Source organism: Manduca sexta, unplaced genomic scaffold (assembly GCF_014839805.1).
Source record: "Manduca sexta isolate Smith_Timp_Sample1 unplaced genomic scaffold, JHU_Msex_v1.0 HiC_scaffold_160, whole genome shotgun sequence".
Classification (NCBI taxonomy): domain Eukaryota; kingdom Metazoa; phylum Arthropoda; class Insecta; order Lepidoptera; family Sphingidae; genus Manduca; species Manduca sexta.
In genome coordinates, this window is record NW_023592480.1 from 9,787 (window position 1) to 24,499 (window position 14,713).

Here is a 14,713-nt window from a genome sequence, read left to right on the forward strand (position 1 = left end):
CCTAACGAAATATATAAGTGTTTGGGGGTGCTCTGGTGTAGTGTGTGTGCTAAGAGTCCGGGTTCACACAATAAAGACACTCTTTCACATAAAACCAATATTTATTATTAGCACTAGTAACACTACAGTCTACAGTTTATAATTTCTAAGAAGTTGCACTTGTTTACCTCTATACCTTACTCGCTCTGATGCACTTATACGCACTGTTCTTCCTTCACTACTCGCTCTGATTTACATGGTTGCTTTGGATTCCCGAACTGACGAGGCATGATTCCCCAACCCTTATACATATGGGTCGGAGAATCTTGACATCGCGATGTACAAAATTAAAGAAATTGTACAGCGCCATCTATTGCCCTAATTTATAACTACCGTACGTCATTACTTATTACAACGCCATCTTTTAGTTTTCGATGGATTAAATTGTCTATTTTATTAATTGATCTTTGAACATGCCGCCCACCAAGACCATTTAGTGACGAAATGGTCTTCACAATTCAAATGTTGGACTCCGCCCACCATGTCAATATAAATGTACTACATTACATTTGTACTTATCAATGAGCGAATATAAACAAATGTGACAATATCCTAAATAAACTTAACTTAATGACAACTAAATTAGCATTGATTTGGTAACAAATACAGAAAACCTTAACTAATACTTATTATCTAATTACAAATAATTCTAACTTAGTAATAACAGTCACTCATTAGCAGGTAAAATACATAGTTTGGACGTAGGTCGTTTGATGATTGACGACTTGGTGCGTAATGTAACCACACGAGTAATTTGATATTGCCCTGGGTGTTTTTCTAGTATTCGACCTAACAACCATCGACTAGGTGGTAAGTCGTCTTCCTTAATTAGTACTATATCTCCTATGTTTGGTTCTGGGACTTTGTTAGTCCATTTATATCTGTGTAAGAGATTTGTTAAATATTCATTACTCCAACGTCGCCAAAAGCTTTGATACATTTTTTTAAGTAACTGCCATCTACTAAGTGAATTGACTCAATAGGGACTTAATGCACTTATCTTGCTTCCTTTTAACTTTGAACTCTTTATTGTTCTTTTGCAGTTGCGTATATTCTTCCCAAAATTCCTGCTTCTGAACTTTTTGTATGCAACACAATAACGCTTCGTCTATCTCGGTTTTGCTTAAGTCTAATTTATTGTATTCTTTTCTTTTATAAAACCGTCGACAGTATGCTATGACTCGTATCAACCTCTGTAATGATGAATATCGTTGTATAATGCTATCATCTTCAGTTTTATTAAGATGTACCTTTATAGCTTCTTCCAGATCAACTTTTAGATCGTTTGGTCTTTTGTATATTATCATCTTTTCTTTAAGAAATGAAGGACCTGAAAACCAAAGCGTATTCTCTGGTAACGAGGCCGGTTGAACTCCTCTTGAAGCACAATCTGCAGGATTTTCTTTGGATGACACATGATACCATTGAGACGAGTCTAGTGTTGTTAATATCTCGGAGACTCGATTTGCTACGAAGGTCTTCCATCTACTGGGGTGGCTACTTAGCCATGCAAGAACTACTGTTGAATCAGTCCATGCCCTTATCTTATTCTTCTTTATTCTTAGTATTTCAGCTGCTTCGGCTAACAATTTTGCTAGCAGTACTGCACCACATAGCTCTAAGCGTGGAATGCTAACTTGCTTGATCGGCGCAACTCTTGTTCTGGATGTTAACAATGAGACATGTATCTTGCCATCATCATCTACTATTCTTACATAAATCACAGCAGCATACGCTAATTTTGATGCGTCACAAAATCCATGGAGTTCTATGTCAGCAGTATCTTTCTTTATATGTAACCATCGTGGAATACGAACTTCAGATAATTTTGGTAACTGACTTCGATAATCGTCCCAACTTTCTTTTAAATCTGCTGAAATGGGTTCGTCCCAATCGACACCTGCCAACCATAACTTTTGAATAAAGATTTTTGCAACTATCACACTCGGTGCAATCCATCCCAGTGGGTCATATAACCGGGCGATTGTAGACATAATTGACCTTTTGTTTCTGGTTCACTCTTCTTGGGTAAATTCACAGAATATCTAAAATTATCTTCGCAACGGTCCCATGTAAGACCTAATATTTTCGTAATGTCGTCTATTTTAATTTCTTTACTGAACTTTTCTGTGTTCTTTTCTATATTGTCTTTCTGCCCATATAACTCTTGTTTATTACTTTGTGTTAGGAAGTATGACAATAATTCTTCATTGTTACTGTTCCATTTTTGTAGCTGAAATCCACCTCTTAAAAGTAAATCGTTCATCTCTTTATAAAGTGAGGCTCCTTCCTTAGTGTCAAAACATCCAGTCATTAAGTCATCCATGTAGAATGATTCTTTTACTTGTGGTGCGGCTATTGGGTAATCCTTTGCTTCATCATCACTTAATTGTTGTAATGCCCTAACCGCTAAGTAAGGTGCTGAAGCGGTACCAAATGTGACTGTCATTAATTCAAATTCCTTAATTTTATCTTCAGGATTATCGCGCCACACAATGCGTTGAAATTTAGCATCTTGTTCTGCTATCCGAACTTGACGATACATTTTGACAATGTCCGCCACCATAACAATTGGATAGATTCTCCATCGAAAAACTAAATGTCTTAAATCTGGCTGCAATTTAGGACCTACCATTAAACAATCGTTTAATGAAACCCCTCGCTTATTCTTGCTGGAAGCATTAAATACTACTCGAACCTTTGAGGTTGATTTATCCATTCGTACAACAGCATGATGGGGTAAATATACTGCTTCGTGTGCCTTTTCGTCCTTTTCTTCAACTGTTCGCATGTGCCCTAGTTGTAAATATTCGTTAATCACTTCCTTATAACTGGCCTTGAGTTCCAAGTCTTTCGAGAGTCTTTTTTCCAATGATTTGAACTTAGCTATTGCTATCTCCAATGATCCATTGTTTTGACATTGGGCAAAATCTTCTCGGAAGGGTAAATTTACAATATATCGCCCTTCCGGTGTTCTATTTGTTGTCCTTTTGAAAATCTCTTCACAGGCTTGTTCTTCTTCTGACCATGTTGATCTTGGTAATTGTTCCTCTAATTCCCAAAATTTCTTTAAAATGTCTTCTTCTGCTCTAGTATGCAATACTGAAATAACGTTCGAATTTTCTTTATCTTCGCTTGACCTCTCATTGACAGTGCCTGATATTATCCATCCGAGCTTCGTACTTTTGAGCAATAAAAGTTTCCTTTTGGACTCCCTCTTCATGCCTTCTTTTAGTATGTGGCTGTACACATTGGCTCCAAACAACATATCAATTTTGTTCGGAATGTTGAACTCCGGATCTGCCAAATATAAACCATTTATTTCTATCCAATCAAATGGCTCTAATTTCCTTTCAGGCAGACATGACGTAATATTTTTCAACACGTAGGCTTCAATTTGCAGTTCAAAGTTCATGTCGACTCTTGATCTTATTGTGATTGTAACCATGTATCTCGATTTCATACAGTGTTCTCCTCCCAAACCCGTAATAATACCATTTGCAGTTTTTTTCTTTAGACGTAATAATTGAACTGCTGCTTCCGTTATAAAACAAGCTTGTGACCCTTGATCAACCAAAGCTCTTAGTGTTGAATGATTTCCTAATCCTGACTCGGCATGCACTAACGCTGTGGCTAATAAAACTTGTCTGGGCCTGAAGGTCTTGCGAGTCGCATAGCACGAAACTATTGGAGACTTTACTGTATCAGATTCATTTTTCTTTGCTCTGATGTATCAGTTGGTGAATGCAGTAGAGAATGGTGCCTTTTGTTACATATTTTACAACGAGCTGGGTTTCTACAGGTGTATGCACTGTGATTACTGCCCAAACAATTAAAACATATAGATTTTTTACTGACGAAATCGCGTCGTACTGCATAATCCTCGTTTGCAAACTTTTTACAAAAGCAAAGTTTGTGCTTGTCATTGCAGAATTCGCATAACCTATTTGTGGCTATTAATACTTTCGTATGTGGACGGTTGGAGTCAGCAGTTGCATGTTGCGTTTGTACTTTCTTAAATTCTATATTTTCGAATGCACGAAAACGACTTTCCATAAATTCTTTTAACTGATCTAATGTAGGTAAATCGTTCGATTGATCATCAGCGGTTTTCAGTTCCCATTGCTTACGCGTTTCAGTATCTAACTTAAACGATATTAGGTGAATGATCATGATATCCCATGTGGTTACATCAACACCAATATTTTTTAATGCGTCCAAACAGTCATTGGTGGTGTCTAATAAATCTTTTATAGCAGACGCCGATTCAGCATTCATTCGCTTTTGGCTGAATAACCGTTTGAGAATGCAATTGGCTAAATATTTTTTGTTGTTATAACGCTTTTCTAATAACGACCAACAACGACTGTAATTGGCGCTCGTAACAGGAGTGTTTCTTAAAAGCTTTTCTGCTTCGCCTACTAAATGCGTTTTTAAATAGTGTAACTTTTGTACATCATCTAAACTATTATCATTGTGTACTAATGAAGTAAATAAATCACGAAATGTTGTCCATTCAGAATAATTACCAGAAAAGGTTGGAATCTTAATTTTCGATAACTTTTGCCGCTGAATTTGTGTTCGACTGATTGCCTTTATTATTGTTACTGGTTGGTTGTTCCACCTTTTCTGATAAATTGGATGCTAACAAAGACTTATAAATAAAGTAATTTTCCTCACAATTTTCATAAATGTTTTGCGTAACATAAATTGACTTTTCTATTTCTTCTAATTTCGAGTTTTCATACAATTTGAGGTTATTTGCTTTAAAAGTTTGCCAGTCTATTTCTAAATTGTTAATTCTTGTTTCTACGTATTCTTTTGTGATACGATCTTTAGGACTCTTTTTGAAATTAATTAAACCTCTATTAATAGAATTATGTATGTTAACTTGTGCATTGACGAGCCCTTGCATTGTTACAACTATTAAATTAACTACTTAATTAACAAATAAATAAAATAATAAATATTAATAAATACTGCTCTGCTCTGCTCGGTTGCTTGTACTTGATGGCTCCAATGAAGTTGCTGGACCCGCTGCTGCACGTAGCGCTGCGACCCGCAACGTATGGTGACTGGTGAACTGACAGTAGAGGACACTGAACTTTGCTTTGTAGAAGTCACTGAACTTTGCTTGGTAAAGTCACTACTAAACTTTGCTTGGTAGAGGTCACTGAACTTTTGCTTGGTAGACGTCACTGAACTTTTGCTTGGTAGACGTCACTGAACTTTTGCTTGGTAGAGGTCACTGAACTTTTGCTTGGTAGAGGTCACTGAACTTTTGCTTGGTAGAGGTCACTGAACTTTTGCTTGGTAGAGGTCACTGAACTTTTTGCTTGATAGAGGTCACTAAACTTTGTATCGTAGAAGTCCCTGACCTTTTACTTGATAGAGGTCACTGAACTCTATCCGGCTCGAAGGACCAATGTTTGGGTTTGCTCTGGTGTAGTGTGTGTGCTAAGAGTCCGGGTTCACACAATAAAGACACTCTTTCACATAAAACCAATATTTATTATTAGCACTAGTAACACTACAGTCTACAGTTTATAATTTCTAAGAAGTTGCACTTGTTTACCTCTATACCTTACTCGCTCTGATGCACTTATACGCACTGTTCTTCCTTCACTACTCGCTCTGATTTACATGGTTGCTTTGGATTCCCGAACTGACGAGGCATGATTCCCCAACCCTTATACATATGGGTCGGAGAATCTTGACATCGCGATGTACAAAATTAAAGAAATTGTACAGCGCCATCTATTGCCCTAATTTATAACTACCGTACGTCATTACTTATTACAACGCCATCTTTTAGTTTTCGATGGATTAAATTGTCTATTTTATTAATTGATCTTTGAACAATAAGTATACATGATATTAAGTATTTAAAAAATGTAGTTTTTCTTAAAAAAAACTGGTTATAAAAATACATATTTTCATTAAAGTATTAAGTTCAAACCGAGCAACTAAAAAACTTTTTGGGAGTAGTATTTGGTAAGCTCTTCAACATGGTGTTGACTGCTGGGCTGGGGACATTCAATGAATGTAGAGGCACTTGATTCACGGAACTAAAACAAAAAGAAAATATATACTTATTTCATATTTTAATAAACACTAATACTAAAAACATCAATTACCATCGAATAAGAACAAACTTGAGCTTTGTGGCTGCAAAGTTCAACTTACAACATTGGTGTTTTGCTAATAAGGTTATTGTTTCACTACATATACTTACATCAATTGGGTGCATTTTTGTGAGGGCCCAAAGCCACAGCCATCTCCTTCCGATTGGACTACTGATTCCATTAGGCATTATGGTACATCGTTCTCACGGCGGGGCGTAGTCACCCGAGGTAAAGTCCGGCTTGGGCACCATATACTCGTACAAATAATTGTCTTATTAGATTTTATTTGATTTGTGTCTTGTTACTTCGTGTACTCCAAAAATAGGGCGGAGCTGTTATTTTGTGTTAGAATCCTTATTATATTGTACAACATTATTATTAATTTTGAATTTGTTTTACTTATTTACGTTTTTATTTACATTATGCTCTTTGTTATGACATAAACTGTCACATAAAACGTCAAAAAAAAAAACCTAATTGGATCATAGATCTATAAAGGTTTTTTTTGGGTACTCGATACGGTCAAGCGTGCACGTATAACCTCAAAAATTTGTTATCTTTCCCTGTTTTTGTATATTTTTTGCTTTGTTTGTTTATTTACTTTAAAAAAACTCTTTTCGTAGGTGGTTTCTCTGTGTAAGCGTTTCTTTTGGTTTCCTTTGAAATTGTATTGGATTTTTTTTTTTTTTTTTTGTTTTTTTCTGTTTTTGTTTTCCTTGGTATCTGGTAAGTGGTTGTTTTATTTTGTAATGTAATATCTTTGACTCAATTATGGATCCGGATCCGCCCAGCCCCCCAGATCCTCCAGATATTCCTCCCCCAATCCAGTCCAAGTCCCAACCAGCTCTTTAACATCTGTTGCAAAAAGCGTTCTATTAATTCGGTGTCTGATGACCCCCTGTTCCTAAGAAAACATTAAACCCTCCCTCTGCTTCCTTCAAAATGTGTATACTCACCCTGATTTTTCTCGAAAATTCTCTATTAAAATATGACGACTGTGCTAATGGTCCTTATTTAGTCCATGTCACCAGAGTGGAACCAGACCCATCTGCTGGCTTGACTATACGACCATTAAAAAGCTAGGAGCAACTTACTTTTTTCAAAACGCTATCTCCGGAATCACAATTGACGGTATAAAAGCTATTGGTCGCAATCGGGTTTCTATTGAATTTAAATCATTAACAGATGCTAATAACTTCTTAGTGAATCCATTATTAGCTCAACATAAATTTTCGGCCCTGATTCCTAAGTTCCATGTTACTCGTATGGGAATAGTTAAAAATGTGCCAGTTGAGTGGTCCATGGAGGAATTAGTTCATGCGATTGTTTGTCCTGATAATTGTGGCTCAGTAATTAAAGCAAGGCGTTTGAATAGGAAAATATTTCAGGATAATTCACCAGTTTGGATTCCTACCCAAACTGTGGTTATCACATTTCAAGGACAAACCCTCCCTTCCAGAGTTTTTTGCTTTAATTCCTCCCTGCCTGTAAGCGTTTACCAGCTCCCAACCATCCAGTGCTTGGCTTGCTGCCGTTTCGGACATACAAAAAGCCAATGCCGCTCCAAACCTCGCTGCTTCAGATGTGCCCATCAGCATACTGGAGACAGTTGTGTAGTGCCTGAGTCGGAGGCTTTATGTCTTTTCTGTTCTGGATCCCATTTTTCTACTAACAGGGCTTGTCGGAGCATTCTAGACAGAAATCCATTAAAATAGTTATGTCTGAAAACAACATCTCATACACTGAGGCTTCCCAAAATTTCCAATAACTTCCCGTAGACCTTATTCTGATGCCACCAAATCACAACCAATGCCCCAAACTTCTTCTAGTTCTTCTTCTCCTAGATCCCTCCTCCTTTCATAGCAAACCCTTCGCCTTCGCAGTCTTCCCATAAAAACTATTGTTAAACCCCGTCTGCCAAGGCCTTTTCTTGGAGTATCCTATGATCATGAAGCTCACAATTTTATAACATCTACCCCTCTCTCTTATATGCCCAATGGTCATGCTTTGTTGCAGCAACAAGACCCATCACAAAATGACAGCCTTATTGGTTTACTTTCTGACCTCTTAATAAACATTGTGACTAAATTTAATGATGCCATACCGTACAATGTCATTCAAAAGCTACAAGAAATTATCTCTGCAATTGATAAAAATGGCTTCGAGTCAATCCCTCCTACAATGGAATGTTAAAAGTATTAATCATAAAAAATATGACCTTATTTTTCTTATTAACAGGTTCAACCCATTTGTTCTTGCCATTTCTGAGACATGGCTTAAGGCTGGTTCTCACTTTAGAGTTTCTGGCTTTTCCTGTCTCGGGATGACAGGATGGATGGATATGGTGGTTGTGCTTTGCTAATCAAAGGAATTTTCCATTTAATCAAATTCCCTTCCATCCCACAGTCCGGATTTCAATATTGTTGCTGCTAGAGTTAATAATATCACAATTCTTTCTGTTTACATTCCTTATCCTAATTCCTCCATCGTGTCTGAACTGTCTAGTATTTTTTCAACTCTTCCTCGTCCTGTTATTATTTTGGGTGACTTTAATTGCCATCACCCTGCGTGGGGCTCTCACTTGGCATCATCTAATTCATTTGCTAAATTAGTCGAAGTTAAAACTTCGTCTTTTCCTCCCGTTGATAATTATAATTTTATTAACTTATATTTCTCTCTAACCGACACTCTTTTGTCAGTTGCGAGCTCTATTTTTCCTCTAAAAAATTCTTCATGTCGTAAATTACCTTCCCCTCCTTGGTGGGACTCGGAGTGCTCTGCCATGGTGAGTCAGCGTAAAGATGTTGAATCTATTTATAATTATAATATGAGTACAGAAAATTACCTATGTTATAAACGAGTCGCAGCCAGCACTACCAGATTTTTATCATTAAAAGAAACAGGGTTGGAAAAAGTTCTGTGAAAGTCTCTCTCCCCGTACCCATGCTTCAGTTATTTGGAAAAATATTAAAAGCTTCCGTAGAGCTTCTTCCGTGAATTGCAATATTTCTTCTAACGATGCTTCTTCGTGGATTGGCGCATTTGTTGACAATTTAGCTCCCCTTTTGTTCCTTGTTTTAATTGTTTTCCTCCCCCAATCTCTCATCTAACCTCTTCACATAAAATGGATCAAATATTCTCGTTTGAAGAACTGTCTTCTGTTCTAAATAACCTTAGTGACTCTGCTCCTGGTGCAGACGGTATCCCATATTCTTTTGTTTGCAAAGCTTCACCTTCAACAAAACATCTGTTTCTAAATATTATTAACCAAATATTTCTCTCTGGTAATTTTCCAAATTCTTGGAAAAGTCAGATTATAATTCCATGTGCACTATCTTCAGCTTTGTTAAAGATATTTGAACATCTGTTAAAAAATCGTTTGGAATGCGTTGTTGAAAGCAAAGGTTTACTATCAAGAACGCAGTTTGGGTTTAGACGAGGCATGAGTACAATTGATAGTCTCGCCGTTTTAACTACAGACATAAGACTTGCTTTCTCAAGAAACGAGCATGCTGTGGGTGTTTTTTTGGACATCTCCTCTGCATATGACAGTGTTATTCTCCAACTACTCAGGCAGAAAATGCTACAGCTGAGTATCCCTGAGAGGTTAACTAGTGTCATTTGTAATCTACAAATGGCTCGTTTGATTTCAATTCGTCATCATGTCTCTTTCTCACCTCGTGCGATTTGGAAGGGTTTACCCCAAGGTTCTGTCTTGAGTCCTATCCTTTACTGCCTCTATACATACGACCTTGATGAATCTGTGGAGTCATTTTGTAATATATTACAATATGCAGATGACCTTGCATTATACGCCATTTCACCTTCGTTTTCGGATGCAGCCACTCGATTAAATACTGCTCTATCCTATCTCAATGTCTGGTTATTGAAACATAACCTTAATTTATCAGCTGCAAAGAGTAATGTAGTTGTATTTTCTAAAAAAAGATTTATTCCTAATTTAGATATTTTTATTGATGGTTTCCCAATTTTGAATAAAAATGTAACAAAATTCTTGGGAGTTATTCTCGATTCAAGGCTTGCAAGGGGTTCCTCACCTGGACTTTATCGCCAATAAGTGTGAAAAAATGTTAATGTGCTAAGGTCACTTTCTGGCGTATGGTGGGGTTCTCACACCCTATTGTCAAAAACTTGCTATATAACGCCATTATCAGAAGCCACTTTGACTATGGAACTTTCCTGTTGGAACCTTGTAATAAATCTGCTTTAAATAAACTGGACAAAATCAGGCTAAATGTCTTCGGATTGTCACTGGAGCAATGAAATCTTCTGCAATTAACGCTTTACAAGTGGAGTGTGTCGATCCTCCTCTTAAATTACGTAGGCAATATCTTTCTGATCGTTTTCTTTGTAGATCCATGTTACTTTCCCAACACCCCCTTTCCTCCAGACTAAGTTCTCTTTCTCAATTGGTTCGCTCTTCTCAGTATTGGTTGCATAAAGACCCACCTTGCCTTATAATTAGTTATAAAACTTTCACCGATCTCCCATGTCCTGTAGTCCAATTCCCCATCAATCCTATTTTTCGATGGAATATGATGCCCTTTCTTTCCTCCTAACGTTATTTTTAACTTTGGTATAGAGAAAATAACTCCTGTGCTAATAACCTTTTTAACACTATTGTCAATGATAAATGGAATGGCTGGCTAAATATATTTACTGACGGTTCCAAACTCTCCCCTTCTGACTGCGTAGGCGCAGCTGTTTGGATCCCTAAATATAAGGTGATTTTAAATTTTAAAGTTCCTCCTCTCTCTTCAGTTTTCTCCGCTGAAGCAATTGCTCTTTATGAAGCGGTATCTTTTGTTGAATCTCACAAACTTAATAAATCTATATTTTTCTGATTCATCTAGTTGCCTTCAGGATATTATAAAATTCCCTCTTCGTTCTAAAACTATTTTCCCCTTAAGCTTAAAAACTAAAGAACTGCTCTATAAATGTCAATGTCTTGGAATTGAAGTAGTTTTAGCTTGGATTCCAAGTCACAACGGCATTAGAGGTAATGAAGATGTAGATTTCTATGCAAAAGAGGCTACTAGATCAGGCTGTTCCACTCATTTTAAAGTTTTCCTTCGGATCTTTTCTCAGTTGCTAAACCACGACTTTTCAAAATGGAATCATATCTGGCTAAGGTCTAAAACTGTTAAGGGCAAACATTATGGTTGTATTCAATCAGAAGTCCCCGTTAGACCATGGTTTTCAAGTATCGTAATGCCAGTAGGTGGGTTACTTCCACCATTATTCGACTTCGTTTAGGTCATGTTTGTTCCCCGTTTTTGGCTAAAATAAGGATTAGAGATCATTCGTTGTGTGAATGTGGGTTGGAGGATGGTACTATTGACCATATCTTTTTTAATTGCCCAAAATTATCCATTTCTTTATATGATTTAATCCCTCCTTATATCCCACGCCCCACAAACTCTAACTGCTTGCTTTCTCAGGTTCATTCCCCTTTTATTAAAATTTTATCAAAATTCATTCTTATTAATAATATTAAACTTTAGTATTCGATATATTAAGTCCTTCCCTTATGGGCCCTTTTTTTTTTCTTCTCTTACTGTCTCTTTTTAGTGTTGCTCAATGTAGGTATTCGTATATCCTTGTCCATGTCGTTATTCGTCTCTGTAGTTTGTTGTCGTTCTTCTTTTTTGTTGCTTGTTTCTACTTTATCGTCTTCTGAATTCTTACTTCGTTTCCTACATGTGTATGCCTAGAACTTGACGTTGGCAAAATTGTCCCAAAGGACAGAAGCCAGATAGGAAAAAAGAGAAAACGAGATATTTATCGACATCGACAATTTGTCTACTCTCGTTCTCGAGATATCTCGTGATGCGCATGCTAGGCCGGCAGACGGTCGGCAGACGGCACAGCCATGCCGGCTTGCCTGTTATAGCTCCTTCAGGTTTTCTTATGTTAATACGCCACATGCTTCGCATTCCTCTAAATTAAACCGAATGAAGTTACTTACAACTAAAATAATTATGCATGGTGATACTTTCAATGATTTATTAATTAGACACTATATTACAAAATAACCTATCCCGCTTGTTCATAGACGTTATTTATCTAAGGACTGAGCATTGCTGTGATAACAAGTGTTTCTCAGTGCTGACGGCATGGCAGCCTTCGCAGTGTGTAGACACATAGAGCCGTTGTGATTGGCTAATATTGAGATACAACTTTAATCTAATTGGCTGTTAGATAAACAAAGCTGAACAAACAGCAAGCCGGCAGATAAACAAAGCAGAGAAACAGACTTGTTATCACAGCAAAGCTCCAAATCCTTAGACAAAAAACGTCTATGAATAAGGGGGTATGTATCTAACGCAATAATTGTTATGATGAAGACATTTATTCATTGTCAACTTCTACAATTAAACAAAACATCTACAATGCATCATCGTGTACATTTAATTTTTTTATATTATTATGCCGGGTCCATTTTTGTGATCCCATCTCTCCTATTTACACTGACTATGGAATACATTAAATATGTTGTTCAAGCACGCTTCAGGTGCAGATTTTGTTCTTGATCGCGCGGAATGGGCACCTTCCACATCTGTACCGTCCGATTCGACCACTCTGGTCATTAAACCTAATAAGTCGTGGAACTCGCTGCCCCGACCCGCGTACGGCCCGCGAGCCTCGAGCCGAGCTCCGTGCCGCGCCCGTGTCGTGTCGTGTCTAAACCGATCATCCGAAAGTCCGGTGTGGGGAGTTGAAAGGGCCGAGTGTCGTCAGGCATTCTGCATTCAGGCCAGGTCAAAAAACAAATACAAATCTAATCAAATAATATGTTGTAAAACAATAGCCTACATTATTATATTTCGTTTACGGTTTTGTTGTCGTATCACGTATAAATGTTTATCTATTGAGAGTGGCGAATTTGTACTAAACATAATAACTGGCAACTTCACAGAACTATTACGATAAAGTAGGAAATATAATATTATTTATTACATACATACATACCATAAATAGTATTATATTTCTTATAAGTGAAAAATAAGAAATTGTACCATTTATGTGCTGAAATAAATTGTAAATGTTGTATTTTTGCAAAATAAATTTGTCATGTTTTATCTATTGATTACAAGAACCGAAACGCGGGCTGCTGTGATTGTGCATCGTGCGACCTCATAATTTTTTGTCATCATCCATAATAATATTATAATATTACAATTATGTTCTTCGATCTCCATGTTTTAAGATAAATATAACTTTCAGAGAATTGTCAAGTAGCCAATTTCACAAATACAAGTTACAACATCCAGTGAATGAGGATCTGAGCCTGGTGCGTCAGTATCGGCGCAACACCGCGACATGTAAGATCCACTACAGCGAGTAACGTGTAATGCGGCTGGTCCGGCGCGCTACCTGCGCGTGTTGCCGCGCTGGTGTCCGCGGCCGCGCACGTACGTCTTGTGCGCGTGCTTGCCGCCGTGGTCGGTCGGGGCGTGCGCGGGTGCGAACCGCTCCCCCTTGTTGTTGTGCGCAGGCGCGTGCGCGGCGGGCGCGGGCGCGGCGGGCGGCGCGGGCGGCGGCGCGGCGGCCGAGCGCGCGGGCGCCGCCGGTGCCGCGGGCTGCGGCTCGCTCATGTTCACCTGCTCGTTGAACAACATGCAGAACTCGCCCACCTGAAAATAAACTCTCAGTATACAAACATATTATACACCCTATATTCTTGAATAAACAATTCCTTCTAAACATAAGCAGCAAAAAATCAGAGATATGGGAAGATGGCCAACCCACACTAGGCCAATGTGGTAGACTAAACTCTAATCCCTGTCAGTAGAGGAGGAGGGCCATGCACATCAGTGGGCCGGTATTATTATTTATGTAACTACCTGTGCCCTCATTATCCATAATAATATGAACTTAGATCAATCCCATAATGCAGGCCATGCATGTTCATCTTATGTATGTTAATTAGTTCTTCCTATAGGCCATCAGTCCCAAATGTTCCTTATATCTTAGATAGAATATAGCTTTATAAATTTTAAGTCATAGGGTGGTTTTAGCATGATATGGCAGCAAACATTCAAGCAAAATATCTATATATATAAAAGAAAGTGGTGTTAGTTAAACTATTTATAACTCAAGAATGGATGAACCGAATTGGCTGAAAATTGGTGGAGAGGAAGCTTAGAACCAGGAGACGGACATATTATACTCATTATCTGGTACCCATGGGAACAGGACGTGGTATAAGAAAGCAAAATTTTGTGTGGAGATAGTATAAGATCCTGGGAAGGTTATAGGCTACTATCCCGGGAAATATCTAGTGGGACTTTTATCCCAGAAAACTCCTTCACGCTGGCGAAGCCATGAGCAAAAGCTAGTATATTATAAGAAAAGTTCCCAGCCCCATCGGTCAGCCTGTCTGAACAAGACAAGCTAAACCTACTCAACACATTTCAATGAAATTTGGTATGGAGACAGTTTAGAGGCCCTGGGTAGGACATAGTCTATCTACTATCACAGAAAATGTATAGTTGAACTTTTAACCCAAAAACTCTATCAAGCAA

General features: G+C 37.8%; 1 protein-coding gene across 1 annotated transcript; it reads right to left on the bottom strand.

Moving 5' to 3' along the window:
• Positions 1 to 1,978: 1,978 nt before the first annotated feature.
• LOC119191516 lies at positions 1,979 to 3,487 on the bottom strand. Its single transcript, XM_037445403.1, has one exon. The coding sequence runs from the start codon at positions 3,485 to 3,487 to the stop codon at positions 1,979 to 1,981; it is 1,509 nt and encodes a 502-aa protein (XP_037301300.1).
• Positions 3,488 to 14,713: the final 11,226 nt, after the last annotated feature.